The 20647-nt window shown below is 44.0% G+C and overlaps 1 protein-coding gene across 2 annotated transcripts in view; it reads right to left on the bottom strand.

Annotated features, from left to right (window-relative positions):
• Positions 1 to 20647, bottom strand: part of FBXL7 (F-box and leucine rich repeat protein 7) — a 388365-nt gene that overhangs the window by 277124 nt on the left and 90594 nt on the right. For both annotated transcript variants that reach the window (XM_019450769.2, XM_053906898.1), the window contains exon 2: positions 6643 to 6732. In XM_019450769.2, the coding sequence (XP_019306314.1) occupies positions 6643 to 6732 (90 nt within the window). The remainder of the gene's footprint in view (positions 1 to 6642; positions 6733 to 20647) is intronic.

Below are 20647 nucleotides of genomic sequence, written 5' to 3'. Positions count from 1 at the left end.
CTTAAGAAATTAAACTTAGTTCTTGAGTCTGAGATGGTATTTAGGATTTCATTGTACATTTTTAGGCTTACATAACAATTTGATGGATACCAAGCTGATGAGTTTTCCACTGCTTAAACTTATCCTCAAGTGCAAATTTGACTTCTTTATTAAATCGGGCACACTGAATCTATAATATGCTCAAATCACCCAGTGTAATTGGTGCAGTTTTTCAAAAGTCACCTACCTTATGAGTAGACAGTAGTTATTAAACAATGGAGGAAACTTGGTCATGAAACAGTGAGTTGCTAATTTAATTACCCAAACACATTAAACTTCAACGGCTAAAGCCCTGTCAGGTGTACCTAAATGATTCTGAAATTTTCAGAAGTAGTTAGGTTTGAAATTTAATTTTTAAAGGCAAAACAAATCCTCATAATAATGAGTCATCACCTTCTTCATACATGGAGTAAAAGCTACTAATACCACATTTCTCATTTTGGAATCTCTCCCTCCCGTAAGGTCCCCCAACCACCCTCCCAGTTTGAAGACGTGTCATTTTAGAACTATTTTGAAAGAGACTTTTTCTATGCCATTTTCTTTCTCCACTTCTTTATTCTTTATTCCTCTTCCTGCATTATATGTTTTTATTTTCTCTTGTGTCATGGATGGAGTTTCATTTGATTATGCCGGCTTCAAGGCATAATTGCAGTCTTCCAAGGCACATGCTCTAAGATTGGTATCTTTCACCTGTGTATATTTCCAATTAAGGACTACATGGCTCAGTTTTAAAGTAACAAGAAGCAACGTGACTAGTCAGTACTTTTACATTATATGCACTGCAGATCCTATGTCATGATTAATTTAAATCTCACTTTCAAACCCTATGTCTGTCTGATGCAGTGTGTTAAGGACACAGTTATGGTAACCTGCAAATTAACCCTTCAACAGTTTAATACAAAGACAGCTTGGAATATTAACTCTTGCTTTCAACAACCAAGAATTTAAAGTAAATGTCTAGACGACACACAGACCACAAAAGGGTTTCCATGTATAATATTGACAATCTAGACACAATCATGGATTAGCATTTCAAAAGGTACGTCTCATGAGGACTTTCAAAGTATATTTTGATATAAATTCATAAAAATGATCAGCATGAAATTCTTGGTAATTCTACATGACAATTATAAAACAAGCGTTAAAAATAAATCTTATTCAGAACCGAGTGCTTATAACCATCTTTGTCTTTTACTAAATTTCCATGACTCTGGGCCACACTGACCCCTTCCCAGTCCCCCTGTTGTCATCTGCCAAATGAAAACCTTTGTATCCCATTCTCAAGAGTGACGTGACAATGAAGCAGTTGAATAATGATGTTCATGAAGGCAGCTGTTCATCATGAAGTAATATGTGTCCCAACAATGTTTGCTGAATTTGTTGGATGGGCAAAAAGGCTTTTAGGGAAATGGAATCTACCTTGAATTAAAAGCATCATCTTTCTCTTTCTCAGTGACTCCTGTGAATTTTGTTTGAGAGGTACACTCAAGTAGAAAGAAGATGATATAAGGAAGACAAAGAGAATAAAACAAAGCCAGATTCCTGGGCATTTTCAAACTAACTCCACTTAGCACTGGTCTCATTTGGGCACTGAAAACATGTTAACCCATGACTGTATAAATAAACTGGTGACTTTAGGTACCGTGGAAAGAAGAGCACCACAAATCCTTGATATATCAACTCATTTCACGCACAGCTCAAATGAAACATTTTAAAATTCATTTCCTTCAGGGAGTTAATTAAACGGGCAACTTCACAAAACGATATTAGGTAAATTTTTTTTGAAACGCTATTTTATAACCAGGAAGTAACTTAAAGGTAGTGTTTCCATCTCCAGGTGAGAAGCCAACCTACACAAGTAGCTTGAGATCCTTTTACCCCTTCAAGGAGGTCCTCTCCTCCTACTGGAAGTACTCGTCTATGTGAACTCCATCTTTCTCAAACTCTTTTGAACAGCCTGCCTCAGCTCTGCCACCAGCTCGAGATAGGTAGAGGACAAGAGACGCACAAAACAGAATTAAATAGCTTCACGCTTAGAAGGCAGCAACTTTTTTAAAGGTTAGGCTTTTTCCTGATTTGACCATCTCTCACCAAAACAATACCGGGTCAAACTCCTGCTCCACAATTTATTAGGTGTGTAATATTGAGCAAATCTCTTTATTTCTCTGTGCCGCAGGGATTTCTTTGTAAAACGAGTGTATTAGATCAGAAAACTGCCAAAGCTTTGTAGCTCTAAAAATCCTATGATTCCATATTTGGCTGGCTTGATAACGACATTTATAAGCCATCGCACCTATAAATTGTGTTGTCACTGAGTTCAATATCTGAACTTGAATATCTTTAGAGAGCAGCTGGAGGAAGCTGTCTCTTCCTCAGCCAATTACATTTGGCCTTTGAACTAAACTGTGTCACCTTCCTCCAGCTCAAGAGATGTCTGAGTTGTTGAGAGGCTGCCATTAAAGCCACACAGTCATAACCCTGTTCTGGGAAAGAAGCCCCAGCTCAGCTTCCTATTCCTAGGAAGCTTCTTCACGATCCATGTGTGCTATTCCAGCCATGGGCTGGACGTGACTTTCATAGCTGAAAGTCAAAGGCCATTGCTTCCAGTACAAAAGAGAACACCCGGGGATGAGAAAGACTGGAGGAAAAAAAAAAAGTATAAGAGAAAGAATAGCAACACAACTGGAAAGAATTAAGCTGTGGCTTACGAAGCTGGAATGCAGATTTTGTTGGGAAAAATGGAACGTTTCCAGCTTTCTACACTTGAACCCAAACCCCCGACAGTGTCAGGAAATCAGGAACTTAAACTGTCACATGAAATATAATGGGCTTTAAAGAAGGCCTATACCATTTATCAAGGAGAAAACACTGCAGGCTGCCAATTCCTTAATAGGGGTGTGGCTTTAGAATCACAAAATTAAAATGCACGAAGCTTTCGCCAGAGATTTTGGAACGGAAGGCTACCACTTAGGTAAAAAATACCACTGTCTGTGGGATTGAAACCAAATTGTATCACCATCTGTGCCCATCATGCATAGGAGAGGAGCCTTATGACCCAAAGTGAAAGAGTGGGAACAACAGATAGACAGCAAGGACATAAAGTCCTTACACTGATTAGAGTCAGTAAATGTGACCGATGTCTCAACCATTAGGCTTGGTGGCTCAAAACATAAATCGAAGCTAAAGTTAGAGACTCTCCGGGAAAAGCTTAAAAAAAAAAAAAGGTTTTGAGAAACGTGTGGGTCTATCATCTCTCATGTCTTGCAGAACTTTCCAGGAGAGTATGTTCTCTGAGGAGTCCACTCTGACCAGACCCCACGCTCGGGGCTGTGAACACTACTCGTCCAGGGACTCCTCATGATGCTTTCAGGGCTGTTCTGGCCCCAAGGCCAGAGCATCTCAGGAGAAGCTTTCGGCCAGCGGCCCTGCACTTTGGATGGCCAAGACCCATTCTCCTAAGGGGTCTTCTCAGCCCTGTTCGGGACTTCTTCCCGGAGGTGGGGGGCAGCATTTTTCAAAGAATAGTTCGTGACGATTTAGATGGCGGTCTTCAGGTCACGCAGAAGCCACAACTCCCAACTCCCCTGTCATGTGTATGCTTCAGTGAGTTTTAGTAATGTACCGTGCTGTGCAACTTGCACCACGATCCGATTTTAGAACCCCGTCATCTCCCTAGTAAGTCCCTCGTGTCTGTCACAGTCAGTGACTATCTCTACCACCAGCCCCAGGGAAGCGCATGTTATGTGAGTGCCCTTCCCTCTCCTCAGCTCCCATGTTCTCAGTTCATGTGCCAACAGGCATCGCATGGGTTACCTACACGCTTCCCAGTAGGAGACGATGACTCTGCCGTCCACCAACTGGTGGAGGCTGGGCACAAAGGCGCCTGTGCGTGCACACGCTCCACGCTGGCCGGGAAATTGACGTGATACCTTCCCCATCCAGCCCAGCGGGGCAAGGTCCAGCCCTGCTCCAAAAGGCTTCCAACCCAGCTATTACCGGTACGGCCACGGCTTTCAAAGGCTGCAGGAAAACTGGATATGGTCCTTCACCACATACCCCATTTTTATAAATCGCTATCACTCAGACCTTGAAACTGATGATCCTGCCTGTGTTTCTTGAAGAGGATATTGGGAAATTCAGAGGGAAAACAACCTTAAGAGGATCAACCGTGGGAGAAAATGACGATAGTCAAACCGCTTCTGGAAAGCCAGTTACACCACTCACCCAATATTAACAAGACAGGGTAAACACAGTTCTCGAAACGGTGGGAAGAGAAGCAGAGAAGCATTTTTTTAATTGGCTCCTCTGTGGCACATGTAAGAAACTGGCGTCCAGTCTCTGTTTCTTTGCCAGCACACCGCACACCGTGGTCACCAGGTGCTTTCTAGTAGGAGCAAACATGTGTACGACTGGCGAAATCCACTCTGGAGGTCACGGAAGGTGACACCCTAATCCTGAGGGGTGGATCAGGATTCTGTCACCTGTGCTTTGAGAAAATTAGCATTACTGTCGTGCTCCCATCTTGAAAAACCAGGCTGATAGTGAGACCGTTCTGCAGCAAACCTCCCTACGATGCATTTTAATTGTAAATGATACCCATGCCGAATTCATTTTAAAATACGTTTTTGTTTCATTGATTAAAAAACAGTAGCAAAATGGACTCATACATAGAAATACTAAAAAACACTTAATTTTGCAGACATGCAAAAAAAATGGACAGCATCTCTCATAGGGATGGGGTCCAGCCACTTAAGAGCTGGAAAAAACAGTGCTATTAATTTAGCTCCATTGCTAAAAATGATTTCACCTGAACATTGAATTTTCCCATTTTTCTCCTGAATTTACTCTCAGAATGGTAGAAAATGCATTGTGACAAAAATACATAAAACACTGGCTGGGCCTGCATCAAAAGAATCTTCCTAAGGAAAAGGCAGAATAAAATGAAAATTTTAAATCCCTGTGGAGTCGGGGTCTTTTTTGAAGCATAAAAAGCAGACATTTTTAATGCATGAAGCCCCACAGTCCCTTCCCCCAACCCTTTCACCAATGTCCATACAGTTTTGTATTTTCCATTTTTGAAAAGAGAAAAGAGTAATATGAGAACTTAAATCTGGAGACAGAAACACACAGGGATTATCAACGTAAAGTCTTAACTTTCTATCTTCACAGCCACTCAAATTAGCCAAACTATGACTATGACAAAATTAACTGCAATCACGATGGAAAGAAGTGATCACCTTACAAAAACGTACATTTTTGATTACAGAAGACCGTAAATCAGTTACGTTGAAGTGATTTCCACTCGGGCTCCTAAGAACGGAGGCCTCAAAAGCAAATGTCTAGAATCAATTCACTTGACTTGCCCATTACCTTAATTGAATTTCAAGAATGATCTAATGCTCGTATTTGAATTAACAGGCAGAAAATTAAAATTGGATTTCTACCTGGTGCTTCGCTGCTCTGAGAAGAACACCCCACCCTGTTCGCCTCACCATGTTGGTAAAACAACGCTAAGGCATTTATACACCAGGGAATATAACCCGTGATAAAATCTCTTTATACATCAGCCATTTGAAACACAGCAAGTCAAAGAATGCCCAAAGAGGAGACACGCACAGCAGAGACCAGCCATCATCGTTCATGCACACGCTGTCATACAGGAGCAACCAACATCAGGTCAAGGGTACGCTTCCCAATATTGCAAGCAGCTTAAATGAAGCCTCCAAACAAAGCCTGGAAATGTACTCCCACACACCCTGCACACTTCAAGGAAGCAGGCTGCACACCCTGTCATGAACATCAGCCGACACCTCACAGATGTCTTACACTGGACCTGTGTTCAACAATTAATTTAGAAAGAACTCTTCTTCAGAAAGAAAAAAACTCACTTAATTGTGTTTCACATTAAAATAAAAACAACTAATTCCATAACTGAGGCAACCAGCCACTAACTAACTACCACAGGAACAGTCATTTCCACACCCAAGTAACGACACAAAAGCTTCCGGACTATGCAAAGCAATTAATTCCAACATCTGTTACTACATATAGTGAAATTCTGTATCAAGACCATCAGTGGAACGAATCTTTGTCCTGAGAGGCAGGACTTTCCACTTATTCTTTACATAATCAAACAAATCTCTTTTCCTACTTCCAAATATTGGTTAGTTCAAATTCTACAAATCACATGATCGTGACCTTCCGTTGCCAAAATCCTGAATTCCGAGTGTGCCTATTTTGAAAGCTCTTCCAGGAACTTTCAGCTACAGCACAAGAATTTGACAATCCTAGTGTTTTCCACGCTGAAAAACAGGATCTATAACGTCACGGAGGCTCGCCCAAAGTGAACCTATTATATATTCACAAAATAACAGCACTGCCTTAGAATTGAGACACTTAAGTCCTATCGAAACCCCTTTATCGGGCAGCAGCAGCAAAGCAGCAAAAAAGAAACTCGAGAAACCCTCCGCCTTCTTCATTTTTAAGAATCTCATACGCTCCCACTCGGGAGAACAGAACTGAGACTCACACATTTTATTTGTCTTCCAAAAATAGCCAGCACTGTGAACACAGGGAGAGAGATAATGAAGACCAGATGCCTACCTTCACTGGTAGCCACATTCTTCTGGGCTTGGGTCGGCGTGTGATCTGTACTTGAACTCACGTCGGATGAGATGCTTGAGCTGCCTTTGCCTAGAGAAAACAGGAATGAGCAGCTTTTGAGTTTTGTGATTTCAGAACCGGACCGTGCCTTCTACTCTGTCCCATACCAAGTCATATCACTTGTTTCCAAGAAAGGAGCCATAATACCAAGTATGGAGTTTATTAGGTTTCCTGCCTTATGCATTAAATACCTGACCCATGTAAGAGTGGAACTAAAGCCCTATTATAATATGGCTTGACTGTAAACTCAGACAAGATTATAAAACATACGATAACGTAATTTCATTTTGGCATGCACGTGAGTAAGTAAGGACATGTGGGAAACACATCCACGGCATTAATTTTTTATTTGCAACTATAAACTATACATTTCCCAGCAAAGGACAAAAGCACATCTAAGAATGAGGCATTACCCAAATAGTAAGAGCCTGCTAGCTCCAAATAGTTGTGGCATCTTTTCTTTTTATGTTTATTTATTTTTGAGAGCAAGAGAGACAGAGCACAAGCGGGGGGAGGGGCAGAGAGAGGGAGACACAGAATCTGCAGAAGACTCCAGGCGCTGAGCTGTCAGCACAGAGCCCAAGGCGGGGCTCGAACTCACCAACTGTGAGATCATGACCTGGGCCGAAGTCAGACGCTTAACCGACTGAGTCACCCAGGTGCCCCTATTCTTCTAACTTTTAAAATAAACGTACACATTAATAGTGCTAAACATTCTCAAAATGTCACACGAGAGTCTAAAAATACGAAGCTGACTCACGGCCTCATGAAGGAAGTGCCAGTGACTGGCAGCGAGCAGAATTCTAAGATAACTCGCGTGGTACCTGCTACAGACAGAACGTGTCCGACTGCCCCCCCCCCCACCGATTCATCTTAAAACCTAACCCCCAATGGGATGGTATTAGGAGATGGGACCTTTCGAAGGGTATTAGATCATGAGGGTGGTGCCCTCATGAATGAGACTAAAAGAGACGCCAGACATCTCCCTTGGTCTTTCCATGTTATGAAGAGAAAGACAGGCATCTGTGAACCAGAAGGGTCTTACCAGACACCTCGATCTTGGGCTTTTCAGCCACCAGGGCTGTAAGAACTAAAGTTCTGTTGTTATAAACCACTAGTCTATGGTATTTTTTAAATAAAGTTTGTTTGTTTGTTTATGTATTTATTTATTTATTTTGAGAGAGAGACAGCAGAAGCAGGAGAGGGACAGAGAGAGAGGGGGGCAGAGAATCCCAAGCAGGCTCCCCACTGTCGGTGCAGAGTCTGATGCGGGGCTCAAACTGATCAACCATGAGACCATGACCTGAGCTGAAATCAAGACTCAGGGCTCCAACCCATGAGCCTTGAGATCATGACCCAAGACAAAATCAAGAGTCGGAACCTTAATAGACTGAGCCACCCAGGCGCCCCTATGGTATTTTGTTGTAGCAACTTCAACAGGCTAAGTTAGCTGGTGCTCATGGCATGTGCTTAGTAATCTGTTCCCTTGAGCGTGGGTAGAACCTGTAACCTCTAAGCAACAAATATGGTAAATATGAGGGGGTGTTGAAGATGCAATTAAATTCCCCAATCACTTGGCTTTGATCAAAAGGGAGACCATCCTGGGTGGGCCTGGCCTAAATAGGTAAGCTCTTTCCAAGAGTCTAGAGGAAAGAGACCCTGCCCGTTGGCCCCAAAGAAGCAAGCAGCTGTGAGTTCTACCGCTGCAAGGGAAACGAATTCGGCCAACACCTGCATGAGCATGGAAGAGACCCCAAGCCTCAGAGGAGCCACAACCCTGGCCAATGTCTTGACTACATCTCCGTGACATCCTGAACAAAGCTCCCAGCAGATCCTGGCCCAGAATTCCATCCCCAGGGAACTGTCGGATAATAGATGTATCCTGTGTCCCGCTGCTCTGAAGTTTGTGGTGACTTGTCACACGGCGATAGAAAACTAATATAATGACCATCCAATTCTATCACAAACGCGCTCTTCTCGCTTAGCAAGTTAGGATCAAAACCCTTACATGCAACTGAGAAACACGTTCCCTGCGCAGTGATACGTGCCCTAGTTTCGTGGAGTGCAGTCACATCCAAAAACAGAGTAGAAAGTACAAAGGCACTTCAACTTAGGAGCTTCGGGGATTTGCTTGTGAATGTTGAGAGTACTGGAACGAGCCAAGTTCATGGGTGATATCACCTGAGCAGGGAAGTCAAAAGGCTGTTGTCTCCTTTCAGCACTGCCCGTTGTTCACTGTGACTCCTGACTCTGAAACAAGTCTGTCATTCCAGTTGTCCCGGCCCATTTCCCATCTTCCGCGCTCAGAGTTAGCCAAGGTGACGCATAACTCTCCATGAGTTTGTGTCTAGCCCAATTTTGTGGCCTGGCGGTGGTCGCCATTTATCTGCCACGGTCCACCTTTGGACACGGTTGACACGTTGGATGGGGTGTGTAGTTTGAAGCCTGCCGACCTGCTCTCTGACCTCAGTCAGCCCCTACTCGTTTTTGACCTTGGCCACTCATTTCTCCTCCAGGAGGCTCAGTGTCCACATGTGGTAAGAGAGATGGGTGGACTGGTTCCCAGCAGCTTGGGTAATCTGTGATCCTAGGAGTCCCTCACAGTGCTCCTTAAACCCGAGCAATGCCAACACTCCCTTTGATACGGCAAAAAGCATTATTGCCCACCACTGATGGAGACTTACGTTATTTTTAGTATATTGGTATTTAGCAATGCACAAATGGAAAGCTAGAAATAAACTCCATACGCTTTAACCCTGATTCAACAATGAGACCAAAACAAAGTAACAAATTGAACACGAAAACAAGAAAGCCCATAAAATTCAAATTAACGGCATTAATTTCATGTGGTAGATGATGTTATTTTGCAGAGATTAAATTGCCTTTCAAAATGTTAATACAGTACGGGCTGCGAAAGCGAATGTTCTCTGGGTTAGGGCATGTCCGTGCTCCCCCTGGCCCGTGTGAGGGCTCAGGTGAGCACCACTTTCCTCCATCCAGAATCGGGAGTCCTCCCTCCCAGAGCAGGAAGACAGGTCACTGGGCCTTCACTCCGTCTGTTTTACTCATGATCTTTAAGTCTTCTCCTCTTTTATTCTTTATTGGCCCCTAGGCATTGAAATAGAACTCCTATCTTAAAAGATAGGCGTAAACTTGGACAATGAAATCTTGTGGCAGGACTCATCCATAAAGGGGAACCAGGATACAACGATTTATTATTTTCATGCCTGTCATCAAAACGAAAGCCCAAAGCAAAATAAATTCTAGAGGAAATTCTCAGACAGGTCTGAAAACAGAATGCAGACCCCCTCAGGGGACCACAAACTCCAATTTAAGAAATGCTGGTCTATGAAGAATGGGAAGAGGCTAAGAAAACAAATAATATTATCAATGATATTAATAATAACAGCTATGTATACTGTGCTGTGTAGCCTAATAAATATTTTCTTCATCACATATTGACTGTGCCCTGCGGCTATGTTTTGCAATCACTTTTTCATTACTGCCCTCCCCCCCAAGGAACCTTGTTAGACATTTCTCCCAATTACCCCAAAAGATATTGTAATACCACCAATATACTATATATGTTATGCCCTGCATATATACCTCTGCTTTTTACATTAAATGGGGTTCTCCCCCCCCATCAAGAACCATTTTTTGTCCCTTTGAGAATATATGTCCTTTGACAGTAAAACACTGAGTATTTAACGAATTAACTAATTAAGGAAAGCAAGATCAGAGAGAAATGCAGTCCATTCTTGTTATTCATGGTAGTTATGTTCTATAAAGCCACCCCAAACCATGCAATGACAAGAGTAGATCATTGCTTCTAGGGGGAAGACAGGGTTAGCTTTCTGCCAGCTGCTGGACACAACATTTTTGTCCACCCGCCAATACCTACCCTTGTCTCATGTGTGTTTCTATTTAAAGACACCTTATACTGTTGATTGATTCGCACTGAACTTGAGGCCAACAGAGCTATACCTCAAGCTTAAGTGAACCTTATCTAATAATACATGTGAGACACCTCCCAACCTTCTCACACCTAGGAACGTTAGACAGCTCTTCAGCATGACGCTTGAAGGCCACCTTAGATAGTGAAACCACCAAAGAAATGCACACAAATCGAAAAACGTGGTGGTCAATAAGGCTTGCAAAAAGGACATTTAGTCACAGCCGAAGAGCCAAAACAAGAAGACAGGCATCACCTTGTTCATCCCCAGCTGGGGACATGCACGTTGGGAGACTCAGATTTTCCTCACTCTGTTCATGTCCGCAAATGACCACGAAAACATGTATTGATTTGGGGGTTACAAATAAATTTCAGCAAGTAGACACATTTCCAAATATGGAATTCACAAATAGTGAGCATCAACTTATATAATCTTGTATTAAATATGGTTTCGCAGCTTTCATGTGGACCGGAGGGAGTAGAGTCTGTAAATGACAAATCTCACATGTGGATTTGTAATTTACTGGTCTGAAGATTCAATAAAAATAACCCAGAAACAGCACTTAGGAAATACTCCACGAATCTTAGAATAAGTTCATATTTTTGGATGCTATTAATATGCTCTTTGTTTCTACCCTGCTTCTGGAAACATAACCATCTCCCCAGTGAGTTCAGGAAAAAGGTGTATGTTTCGGGGTGGGAAACTTATAACAGAAATGTTACAGGAGGAACTCAAGAAGGAATGGAGGAGGTCGTATGTGTCAAAAACAGGAATTGGAAGTATAACAATGTTCTTGCAAGCCAAGCTATGGCCTGAGAAAGATCATCCTACATTTCTTACCTTCAGACAATGTTTGGTTGAATAACTGCTGTCTACACCTTGGCCAAGTTGACACATAAAACTGTCCATCAGTGTCAGACCACAAGAGTTTTAATTCCATATCTACCAGTTCCAAGCAACGTGTCCAGGAGAAAATCTCTCTAATTCTCTAACGTTCATTGTCTTTATCCATAAAGTGGGGATAAATGCAAAAAAAAAAAAAAACACTACCCATTTCCTCTATAAATGGGGGACTGTATCCACCCTTCAGTGTTTGGGGACGTTGCTAGGAGGAATAAACGGGATCCGGCTGGTAAAGCATTCGATCATGCCCATGGCTGTCAAGAGCCCACCCTGTGATTGTTTAGTACTGACCCATTTATTACAGCCTAATTTGTATCAGGAAACAGGAAATGAAATTTAAAACACTAATTATTATTACACCATTACATGGATATATAGTAGTAAATAAATATTACACATGCACGTAAATTAAATTATACATACTTTATATAGCTGGCGAAAATCCCTCTGGTATGAGCAAGGCTGATAATTCTGCTATCTGACTGCTTTATGTAACTACGTGAAAGTCTGTGTATTTGATCAACGGCCAAAACCCTCATTAGGGGTTATGAGCATATCAGAACTACGCCTGTTAGACTTGGTAAAGAACCATGTTACGCTTTATTAAATGTCCTCCCAATTGGGCTAAAGGCCCCAAAATGAGGATAGTGGAACCAACAACTAGGTATCAGATACAAATACACACCAAAGCAAGTGAAAACTAACTAGTGTGCTGATGTTGGTCGATGTTATTTGTACCAGATTAACATACATACACGTAATTCTCAATCACAGTATAGCGAAACTAGTCAGCTGATTGATTACCCCGGTCAGTTGGGACACACTGTTAATCCGGGGATGTTAGCAGAAGAAAGTGCTGGTCCTCTATTCCAGCCATGCTGTGAGAGCGTGCCAGGTTTCCACAGTGTTTGAGGAGAAAGACCATGTTCATTAAATGGGGATCCTCTCATAGAGAACGATTTTAAATCTCTTAAAGTTCCCATGCGTAAAACCTGCAAAACTAAGTCTCTTCTCGCTTTTCCTTCCCAGTGCCCAGGCTGATTTTGTAAATGCAGGTATTTAAAACAAGACAGTCAGACATTCCATTGTCATTTATTGATAACACGAGAAGGGAAAGAGTAGACGAGACCAGATCAATCGATACATGACAAAAAAAAAAATGAACCAAGGGATCCTACGGTTTTGAACATTCTTAAGAGTCCAAGAAATTACCTGCAAAATTGATTCCTTATATAACTTCCAGATTATATGCATTGAATTCATTCCTGTGGGTTTCAGCCATGGACTTCGGATATGAAATCCACAAACCAGCATGTGGGCCCACGTGGGGGTCTTAGCCCGCTACATTTCCTGTTCCTCTCAGGTACCTTCTTTTCAAGCTGCTGTTGGCACACCCTGAGAGCATGGTTTAAATACTAAATGTCTACACCAAATGAAAGAGAATTCTTTGTAATATCTCTAATTAGATCACAGGAGTGGTGGGGCATATTTGTATGTTGAACTCACTGTTATTTTCCTGATTGTTACCGTGAGATAATTTCTTATCTTCCTTGATCCACAGTTCAAGGGTCTATACATGCAGAATAATAATATTAGTTACCTCAAAGAATGATCCGGCTTAATCCCCAGCCCAGGTGCATACAGGGTTTGAAAAAGAAACTTGTATCATGAAAGCGTATTAGTCCTTTCAGACCACAAGGGAGAGAGAGATTTAACAGAGGAATTCTCCAGAGTCAGAAATCTTGAAGTAGAGGGAAATGAGGGATCGGATCCTGAACTTTCTGCTTTATTTTATTATGAGCAAAAATCAGTCGATGGTGCCCTCTGTATTTGCTTCTCCCCCAGAGAAGACCGCAACAGGGGATGAAGAGGGTAAGAGGAAGAAAGGAAAGGAAGCAGAAGGGCAAACGTGAGTCCCGGTTCTCTTTTCATTTCAAGCCATTTAATGTCCTAAGTAGTATCTTCCTTCCTCCACTTTCCCAAAGCACCTAGCAACTGATCTCAGGGCCACTCAGCAGGATACCGGCATCTATAACGTGTTGGCGGTCCAGGGCAGGGCTGGAAAACAAGACAGTTAAGTGAACACCTGCTTCACACCCCGGAGGTGTGCCGGTCCCTTCCTGCTGAGACGCTGCCATTCTTACAGGTTTATATTCAGCCTAAGAGAAGCCAAGGACGCTTTTCAGCGTTTTTCTCAATTGCTAAGAGAGGCGACGTCCACCCAAACACAAGATCTGGTTCAGAGCGGGGGCATTCTTTAAGTCCACGAAAAATAGGTACAACATAACATCTGCCAGAAAATGTAACTATTTTTAAGCGTACGATGTAGCAGCATTATTTACCTTCACGATGTTGTACAACCATCACCTACTATTTCCAAAACTGTGCATCACCTGACACAGAAATCCTGCCTCCAGGAAGTAGGAAGTCCCCACTCCACCCTCCCCCAGCTGCCGGTAACCTCTGATCTGCTTTCTCTCCCTGTGAGGTAGCCTGTTCTGGATACATTCTCTAAGGGGAATAATATAATATTTGTCCTTTTGTGTCTGGCTTACTTCACTTTTGCAAGGTTCATCCGGGTTTTAGCACGAGTCGGCACGACATTCCTTTTTACGGCTGAATAATACTTCATTGCGCGTATCTACCTATTTATCTATTTCTCTCTTGAGGATGGGCTTTTGTCTACCTACTCTTCCTTGGGCTATTGCGGGTAATGCTGCGATGACAGGGTGCTGGCTTCCACCGCTTGTGGCTTTTGACTCTCAAACTTCTGGTGCATGTTGTTTCCAGCCGAAATCAGATCCTGAGAGCTGTGGCTGGAGCAGGCGAACAAAGTACACAGAGTTCTTCCAGGAGAGAAACACGGGACAACCCCGCTGCTGAGTCAGCAGCTCCCTGACAGGCCTGCCGCACCCCCAGGAACGGAACGTCAGGCGGTGATACGGGGTGTGTTATGTTACCTCCAGGCAGGGCTGGATGGCTGCTGCCGCCAGTAGCGATGAATCGAGAACAGAAAACCAGCGCGCCGCACAGATGCTAAGAGAGCAGACACAGAGAGGCACAGAAAGGGCTTGGGGATCCAGACACACACGTGCGGCAGGGGCTCTGCCCTTGGAAGGCCTGCGAGGCTCAGACTGCACGCTTGGGGGCCGCCCCTTCTCCCCAGATGGAGACTGTCTACACTCTCTCTCTAGGAAAGACAAGAGCTTCTGCCTCAAGTAATTCAGGGCAGGAGGGGGTGGAGGGGTCCCACTCCCAAGTCACAGGAGCGAAACCACGACGTGAAATGCAAGGCCACGGCTTACCCACACGACCCTGGAGGAGACCGATCACTGAAGTGGTGTTAGCTTGGACGCCAAGGGCTAAAAAGAGGCAGAATTAGACAGAAATATAAGTCGATCAGCAATCGTTCGCTGCACACCCTGTCGTTCTTTTTCTTGGGGGAAGAAAGAAGCCACACTCAGAGAAAAATCTCAATTAAAACCCACCATTTCTGCATGCCTGCGGAAGGCTGTGATAAAGAAAAAGAAAGGGGCATGACCGTGACACAGTCCTCTCCAATCCACGGAAGGTGGCAGACAGCCACGTGTGGGCCCAAAGCACAGCGCGTGGTGCCGGAGGGCGGGGAGCCTGGCGGCAGGCTGCTGGAATAAACCCGAATCTTGGCTTCACTGCCAGCTGAATGGTGGAGCTTCAGGCAGCTTTCCGGACGTCTGAGCACCACAGTGACCCCATCTTTAAAGTGGGACGTTGGGAAATAGAAACTCACAGGGAGCAGCTGTGAAAATAAAATGACAAAGGGCCATTGCTTATCGTGGCATGTATGTATAAAAGGTACTTAATACCTGCTAGCTGTTATTAACCATCTTCCCTATCGATATCCTCAATCAATAACTCAGTTTAATTCAGCAACGACGTGTGAAAGCTACTGCACGCAAAGGACTGTGATTGTGGAAAACGCAGGACGGTTTTGTATTGGGTTGGGGAGAGAAACCACAGGCACATGAATAGAACTGAACATAAACACAGTATATTAAGTTTCTGAATCAGATCATTGAGTGGCATCCCCAAATACTATTTGATTCGCGGAGTTTCGCTGCTGTTTAGCGTGACTGCTTTTTCCATATACATAATGACATTAAAAATATGTAGAGTCGGGAGCCTGGGCGGCTCAGTCGGTTGAGCGTCCAGCTTCGGCTCAGGTCATGATCTCGCAGTTCGTGAGTTCGAGCCCTTCCACAGAGCCTAGAGCCTGCTTGAGATTCTGTGTCTCCCTCTCTCTCTCTATCCCTCCCTTGTCCATGCTCTCTCTCTCTCTCTCTCTCTCTCAAAAATTAAAAAAAAAAATTAAAAAATTAAAAATAAAATAAATATGTAGATTAATTGAAATCAATCCTATTTGTTTTCTCTACGGTATCCTCAGCTCCATGTGGGTAGATCCCTTAACCTCCAAAGCAAGCCTGTGCTTGGCATATTATGGGCACTCAGTACACATGTTAAATGAGTTGGCATAAGAGGAAGGTCCTAAGTGAATATGCAGGAAATTTCTTTCTTTTTCCTTTTTTGGGAGAGAGCACGAGTGTGCGCACCAGTGGGGGAGGGGCAGAGAGCGAGGGAGGGAGAGACAGAGAGAGAGGGAGGGAGAATCTTAAGCAGGCTCCAGGGCAGAGCCCAACTCGGGGCTGGATCTCACCGCCGTGAGATCACGAGCTGAGACGAGATCAAAAGTCGGATGCTTAACTGACTGAGCCCCCCAGGCACCTCTGGAAATTTATTTCTAATGGAATGGCCCCCTTCCTGTAATGTTTCCTAGCAAGCACTGTCCCTTCCTTACAGACGCCACTCAAATCTACGTTGGCCCAGAGGAGTCTTTACACAATGGCGATGTGTTGAGTGTGCAAAACAGAACTCGGAAAACTCACGCGGATTCCCAGTGACGACACAGAACACAGTAAGCTGTACTAGCTTCCTGTGGCCGCTGTTAACAAATTGCCACTGACCACGTGGCCGAAAGTAACAGAAATTTCCTGCCTCACAGTCTTGGAGGCTGAAGGTCTGAAACCGAGGGATTCGGTCAATTCTCCAAGAGGAAGACCCTGCCCCATGCCTCTCTCCTAGCTTCCGCTGGTCGCTGGCAATCCTTGGCGCTCCTCAGCTTGCGGGACAAAACTGCAATCTCTGCCTCAGTCATCCTGTGGCCATCTTCCCTCCATGTGTCTCCGGGCCCCTTGTCATCAAGGCACCAGCTACAAGGGTCCATCCAGCCCACTCCGGTGTGCCCTTATCTTAACTGCTTACATCTGCACTGACCCGATTTCCAAATAAGGTCCCATGCTGACGCTCCAGGAAGGACCAGAAGCAGAGGGGGGTGTGTGTGTGTGTGTGGAGGGAGAGGAGGGCCACTTGGCAACCCGCTAGATTTTCCAACACCATTTTCTGAAGAATTGAACAGAAAGCAGAAAACCCCGCCCTGAGTCTCTCATACAAGCATTTACTCAAGTCCTATTGCCCGGCAATGTTGCTGCGGGTGCAAAAGATTAGCAAGCGGGGCTCCTGGGTGGCTCAGGGGGTTAAGTGTCCGGCTTCAGCTCAGGTCATGATCTCACGGTTCGTGAGTTCGAGCCCCGCATCGGGCTCTGCCCTGACAGTGTGGCGCCTGCTTGAGACTTTCTATCTCTCTCTCTCTCTCTCTCTGCCCCCACTCCACTTGCACTCATTCTCTCACTCTCTCTCTCTCTCAAAGTAAATACACTTTAAAGATCAGCAAGTAAGATTTAATGCACCCTGGAATGCAACAAGCCCTAAAAGAAAGGGTCTCCCAGCTCGTGAAAAAGCAAGCACTTAGCACACCATCACGGGGGGTTTTCAGTTGAAAAGGCCGGGCAATATTTCACTCAAGGCACCACCGCAGAGCCCGCTTCCCTGAGCCTCACAGCCACCTACGGGCCTTCAGGCAAGTCCACGAGAGTTAACGCAGATGTCAGCCGACGGAGACACAGATGCCGCCTTCGCTGACAGATGGGGCCTCACAGCTGGGCTTCTGAGCAGGGTACCGAGAGGATGGGACCTCGGACAGGCTCAAGGGTACATACGTGCACCAGCACCAGCATTTCCATTGTGCTCTAAGTCGCCCAAAAGACGTTTTTATACTAATGGCAGCATCACTGTAATTTGTACCACTGATTTCCTCCAAAGACCACAAGCGGACTGCGTCTGCTTGAACTTGACGCGCTTGGAAACAGGGGAGGTCTTTCTGAAGTTCAGTGCTGTTTCCACGTGATCTGGGCGCGGCTTCACAGCCACGTGATCATTTCCTGGCATCCAGAGCCTCTGGTGCCAACAAATGCACGACCGCGTCTTCTAATTCACACTCTCACTCATTCATTCATCCAACATGCCGCGTGCCAGGAGCCCGTCTTAGACACCATCCCATGATCAAGCATCTTGGTGGCAGAGGACCTTGAGAGCAGGGAAAGAGCGGAGAAAACACCAACTTTACCTTTCAGCGGAGAGTCTACTGAAGGAACAGTCAGCAACATCTTCTGAGTCTTTGTGGCTTTCTGTGGCTCAGCCCATCAAAAATTAGTAACAGACCTTTGTACCCTATGGCCACTGATTGATTTCAGAATTAAAAAAAAAAAATTTTTAATGTTTATTTATTTTTGAGAGAGAGAGACAGAATGCGAGTAGGTTAGGGGCAGAGAGAGAGGGAGACACAGAAGCAGAAAGCAGGCTCCAGGCTCTGAGCTGTCTCAGCACAGAGCCCGACGCGGGGCTCAAACTCACGAGCTGTGAGATCATCACCTGAGCCGAAGTCGGACGCTCAACCGACTGAGACACCCAGGCGCCCCCGATGTCAGAATTTTTATACAAAGCACATTTATAAGTGTTTACCTTAATTATCACTGATGATCAACGTAAATTGGTGCAAGTTCTGAATAATAAATTCTTAAAAGGCATCGATTCTCCTTTAATGCACAAGCAGTAAATCAACCAACAATGAAAGAGAAAAACGAGCTATCTCAGAACTTAATCTTAATTAATATAAAACAATCTTAGGATCTTATATGTTCCCCATTCCACACTGGGCAAAATTCTATTATCAAAATTCTGTATCAGTGGAACAAAAAAAGATCCAACCATCCCTACTTCGTAAACAGGATTAAAGCAAACAAGTTTCTCTTCCACAGGAGACACAGGCACCAAACACTGTTGGGAAAGCATTTAAATGGAGAAACTGGAATTCTCAGCTCAGATCCACATTCACTCCCTGACCAGCCGGGAGGCCCTTGGTAAACTACTCAAGACTTCTCAGTAACAATCCAGACCCACTGACTGGGGGAGAGGAAAATTGGAGAAGCTCATATTCAAGATCCCTTTTAGTTTTCAATTTCTACATTCTCCGTTTTCTCCACTTCCCCAGAATCCAAAAGTTACCAACTGTGTAGCAAACTACAAACTGCTTTACAACCATAAGCCAAGACACAAAAAGACCTAAAAATTAGTTAAAAGTTGAATGACAGAGACAGAGTGGTTAGCCAACTTCCTCCTTCTACTGAATTGAAATTATATAGAATTATACACATAATTATACACACACACATACATACATTCAAATATATATTTATACACACATACATTCAAGTCACCAACTCACAGCTGGATTATTTCACTGCTGTGTCTTCTTGGGTATGTGACCTCTGAGCCTGCCTGTCCAGTGTGGTGATCTTAGTCCCCAAATGAGAATCTTGATTATATTACCTGCCAGGCTCCCAAGAGTATCGTTATTCTCCTCCTACGTCTCTTCCACTTCCCTTGCATTGGGAGAAGTTTTCTTTAGAACCACAGTGGGAAGCTACAATCCTATTCCATAGGAGTTGAAGTGCTTATCCTTGCCAGTAGGCAACTCTGAGCATGGGGCATCTCCAAGAAAGTATGAATGGCAACAAGAGAGTGTCTCACAGACAGCCAAAATCCTTCTGAGTCCTGACTCGAGGGAAGGAGAGGCTAAACCAGTACCCTGAGCGCAGTGATCACCCCACCCCTCAATCCATTCCGTCCCCTTGACTTTATGTAGCTGTCTCACGGTTGGGTGATAGTGACTTCACTTCTAGCTCCAGCAGGGAGCTCTGCCTGTCCTAACTCAATCAACATGAACCTGTCCTCACTGCACAATGATTAACTGGGCAGAAAATGAGGGGCAGTTGAACGGCCAAAGCTTTCCAACAATAGCGACAAGATGCTCTCTCTCCCTTTCTGGATAGAAGACCAGGAGCTGTTCGCAGCCATACTGCATTGAAAAGGACAGCCCACCTGGGCGTCAAGATGCACGCAGCAGAACAAAGACAGAAGGAAGTTAGGTAAGCCTATCGCTAAGATATTACCAATTGTAAACAGTCCTGATGCCTGCTCCACTGCTAGAATTCTGTTGCATGAGTCAGTGAGGAACAAAGGAGAAGTTCTGTGTGCTGCACCTCATGGCAAACATTGAAACTGCAGACGTTTTATGCTTACACACACAACTTGCAAAGAAAACCATTGCATGGTAAAGCTAAGACACTTTTTTTCCATGTGCAAGCAGCACTTTCTTTCTTTAGAAACTGACTCCATGAAAGGCTGAATAAGTACCCAGTAGTAATTTTAACAGTGATGAATTGTAAGATTTTAAACAGGCACAACCAAGTAAAATAAGAGGCAGTGTATGCAGCCACATGATAAAATCTGATAAGGTTTTCCAGACCTGGGAAATAGTTTAATTTTCTCTGGGCAATGAACAGATGATTTGGTAGGTCTTTCTTCTTTTAACAACCTTAATTCAGCTTCCACCTATAATCTATGTGGTATTTTTCAAAGCGTTATGCATTAACAAAAAAAAAATCACTCTCCCTAAATTTTGCATTTATGGCCCTTTTATCATATAAATTGTGGTTATAACCTAACTTGAGGCTTGCAGGGGCCGGTGAAGGGAAAGGTCTGGCTTCTATAAAATGAGATACATTAAGCAAAATAAATCTTGCCTGAAACTGAAATAGTTCTTGAATATAGTAACTTAGGAGCTAATCTCTCCTTTCTTTTAAAAATATAATAAC

Source organism: Panthera pardus, unplaced genomic scaffold (genome assembly GCF_024362965.1).
Source record: "Panthera pardus isolate Hobbes unplaced genomic scaffold, ASM2436296v1 HiC_scaffold_2, whole genome shotgun sequence".
Taxonomy (NCBI): Eukaryota; Metazoa; Chordata; class Mammalia; order Carnivora; family Felidae; genus Panthera; species Panthera pardus.
This window is presented reverse-complemented; position numbering and strand designations above follow the sequence as displayed.